This window comes from Mizuhopecten yessoensis, unplaced genomic scaffold (assembly GCF_002113885.1).
Source record: "Mizuhopecten yessoensis strain PY_sf001 unplaced genomic scaffold, ASM211388v2 hete_36162364, whole genome shotgun sequence".
In the NCBI taxonomy this organism is placed as follows: domain Eukaryota; kingdom Metazoa; phylum Mollusca; class Bivalvia; order Pectinida; family Pectinidae; genus Mizuhopecten; species Mizuhopecten yessoensis.
The window spans coordinates 1-3,961 of record NW_018485170.1 but is presented as its reverse complement, the minus strand read 5'-3'; the positions used below and the strand labels follow the sequence as shown (position 1 = coordinate 3,961).

The following is a 3,961-nucleotide window of genomic DNA, read 5'->3' as shown; positions in this document are numbered from 1 at the left end:
TATATACATGTGTATGAACATCCACAGTATACCTACCACTGTGTCATTTCTGGAATATTTCTAAAGAGATCACACTCTCTATTTCTGGTTTTGAAAGCAGGAATATTTCTGAGGAAATTTAACTTGTGCAATTAAAAAAGCACTAGATCAACTCTTCTATCTTTCAATGTTTTATATATACATCAAGACACTAATTTCTTCACAAAATCTGGCACAGTTTTGTCTTGGACCTATTAAACAGATTTTTAACAGAAAAATTTGTCTGAAAGGATTTCAGAATTCAAATTTCAACTTTACCTGGAGTCAAAGTGTCTTCTGAGCCAAACAGCCTTATGTTGGGTAATGGTAACCAGATATATTTTACTTGGCCAGACTTACCTTGTGGTTCGGCCCAGAGTACCTGTGGACAGTTCTCCTGTTTGACCCATATCGGTCGTGTCCAGCATATCTTTCTCCTTGATTCGTTCCATGTTGGCCTTGAGCGTGGAACTTTTGGCGCGGACCTCCGCTTTGGAAGCCTGTTCTTTGATCCAGTTAAGATGGTCCTTGTCCATGGAGATGTCCAGCGTGGGAACCATCTTATCTTTGTTATACTTGGTGAAATCCCTACTCTGTAAAGTCTCGTACATCAGAGTGGTATCGGTTAATGGAGTTTCTGTCCTATTGAGCGGTGACCTTGCCCTTCTTGGTTTAGGCTTTGGTTTCTGGACACTTTCGGCTAAATGTTTGTCACTGTGTTTCTCCTCCGTTTGGTCCTTCCTCTTCTGCGGCGGAGCGGTGTAAAATTTTGTTTGACTGAGCTTGGATGTTCTCGTTGACTTCAGAGTTCTCGGTGTGAATGGTTTCTCGGGTTCAGTAAATACATGTTTCCTCGTGGCAAGTATGTCGCCATCCTCAACCTTTCTGTTGTGTGCTGCCCCCTGAGCCAATGCTGACCTTGACACCCCACTAGCAGCTGATCGTACGGATCTAGCAGATGAGGGCCTCTTGGGATAGCCAGATCTATTGACTTGCTGATGGGAATAGGCCTGGTAAAGGTAACCTTGGGGGTCTGGCTGCTGATAGCTTCGACCTTCACTGTAGTAGTTTTGACCTTGACCTTGACTTTGTCCATTATTGGCATCATAGGATAGTGAACCGCCGTATGTTGCCTCAGTACTTTCTACCCTGTCTTGCCTGTTGGATTTTAAAGTTGTCTTCATAATGTCCAAAACTAAACGATCATCATCATCTTCAGGATCAAAGTCATTCTGAAGCAGAAATAATGGTTTCTTTTGTGAAAATCTTGGCACTTTTAATGTCAAAATTATTAAAAGCTTAAAATAAAATTTTAAAAAATGAAACTATCAGGATATAAATGAAATTAAGAAAGGAACTGCACTGTAAGCTCTCCGAGCTGAACTCTAGGAAACTGAATAAACAACTTTTCAACAACAAGGTTAATGTATATATCCAAATTAAAAACATGTAGGCAGAATCTGTCTATTGTTATGATCAACAAATTAAGTACCTAAGTATGTATACAAGTTAAATTTGGTAACTAGACATGTTACACTGACATACGTGTATATTATGATGAGGCAGTTGAGCATTTTTATTACACACACAGCTTGAAGCACTTCATAAAATTTCAGGTTATTCCTTGGTCTAATCATACATCAGATCATATCAATTTGTTTTTTTAAATTTAGAAAATTCATTTCTGAGACAAATTCATCACTGATTTATTTTCAGGTTATTTCTTGGTCTAACGGGTCATATCAAAAATTTAAAGTAAGAAAATTCATAAATTCCAAGATTAATTAATGACTGATTAAATTTCAGGTTATTCCTCAGTCTTATAAGATCATATGAATTTTTTTTTTAATTCAGAAAATACATTTCCAAGATAAATCAATCACTGATTAAATGTCAGGTTATTTCTTGGTATTATCAGATCATATCAATAATTTTAAATTAAGAAAATTCATTTCAGAGATAAATCTTTGCAGCCCATTCTTAGTCTTACCAGTGCTGCCTGGTCATCCATTCCGTCCATGTCGTCGTAATAAACATTTCTGGAAGTGGGACGGACGTTCATGCTGGAGCCAGGACGTACACCAGTCTTCTTCACATAGTCTCGAGTCTTCCTGTCACGAGCTATAGTATAATGGAAGCAAGGTGTTCATTGTATCACAGGCCCAGAAAAATGTGTAAACATTAATGATTTTGATAGAGATCTTTAGGCTTGAGAGACTGGAATTTTCTCAGTTTAAAGGCAACAGAAAAGGAATAACCTTTTTCTTAACATCTGAAATACATTTTCTATTTCATATTTAGATCGCTCTTTTATTTTATCATAATACATCATTTAAAAGTATATGGCTACCTGGTGCTAAACACCAATTAACCTAATTGAAAAATTTCAGATATTGTTGCATACTTGTTTCACTTCAAAATCTGGTCCAAAAAGACCAAAATAAAAATGTGTAAATAACTTGCATTTCCTTTAAAACCATCACCAATTTAATAGATAATATAAGAAAAAACCATAGGAACAGTTTTTCCTCAAGATAATTTTGATCTGCTTGTCCTTTTTCACCTACCTTTCTGACTGGTTGCCAACACCTTTGGTGGTCTGTTATCTATGGCAGCTAGATAAAGGGAAAATACAATAATTCATTAATTTATCAAGACTAGAAAAAGCAAACATGAAAGAATGACTATCTTGTTTATAGTGATATTTTCTGGGTATATTTACTTCCACATAAATATGTTTCTCAAATATAATTTACTATCTTTCCACACATTTAACTCCCCATTTTTTTCCTTTCTTTGTTGGTGGCAATCGTGAGTTATATCAATAGAACTAATTGGATTTTCTAAAACTTCTTGCCACATTTCAAATCATGACATTAAGGGATGTATTTGTTATTATTTGCTTGGAAATAATAAGGGAGGTAATAAGTGGAATACCTACAATTGCAATGCTATGTTTTGAAAGTTAGCTAATGCCAGGTGTTGCTTTACATCCACTGGAAGTGGTGAGATTAATTGTTTTCACTCGTAAACTCATTATTGAACATAGCTATCGTTCCTAAAAATAAATACTACTGATGATGTCTTCGCTCAATAGGAGAGATTGTTCACAAGCTTAAAATGAAAACGATAAATATGTATCTCATAGTATCATCAGTCCAAAGAGATGTAAACCCAGTCATGGTCTTTCACCACATGTTCACAGTAACATATATTTCTAGAGACATTTGGTCTGGTGCTCCTGCCAGCACCTAGCTTTACAGGACTTACTCACTACCTGGCAATTTCGGGGGAAAACCTTATGGCAGTCCTGTCCAACTTACATCTGGCATTGACAATTTTGCTGTAATGGTTATTCATGTGGTCCAGCACAAGGTACTGAGTAGTCAGTTTGGCCGAGGTCGGGGCCAGCGCTGAAAACATGACAAAGTTTTTAATGAAATTTATCTGAATTGATTTTCATGTCTTCACAAGAACTAGCCTATACAGGTATCATATATATATATGCTAATCACAAGTTTTTTAAAACTACATTTAATCACACTTATCTTCAATTGAGCTATTCTTCAAAATCCAATTCTGATTCTAGTACACAAGGAAAGTATTTATATTCTTTCACCAGTGTTTATTTATATAATATAAACCATATAATATCAGGATTTTTTTTTTCAAGCAACACTTTTACAAACAATAATGGTATATTACCACTGCTCCGCAATCCAAGCTGGCCCTTCATTGCTGTCATGTTGGATTTGGCCTGCATCCCTTCAAAAAAAAAAAAAACCAACCATTCAATATCTTCAACTTTTCTGTACTTGTATTTTAGTACAAATCTTCATAAGACTAATAAAATCTTTCACCCCCTTGGGGGTGAAATAGAGGGATCTCAACCAGAGGGGAAGATTCTTAAGTTGCCAAACACGAGGCTGTGCCGAGTGTTTGG

General features: G+C 35.9%; 1 protein-coding gene across 1 annotated transcript; it reads right to left on the bottom strand.

Moving 5' to 3' along the window:
- Window positions 1-378: 378 nt before the first annotated feature.
- LOC110444695 (spermatogenesis-associated protein 7-like) lies at window positions 379-3,783 on the bottom strand (the record flags this gene model as incomplete). The annotated part of the gene is made up of 5 exons (XM_021489058.1): window positions 379-1,250; window positions 2,009-2,139; window positions 2,586-2,633; window positions 3,342-3,431; window positions 3,724-3,783. Coding segments are annotated over 5 exons (1,201 nt in total), but the record flags the coding sequence as incomplete, so codon positions are not given.
- Window positions 3,784-3,961: the final 178 nt, after the last annotated feature.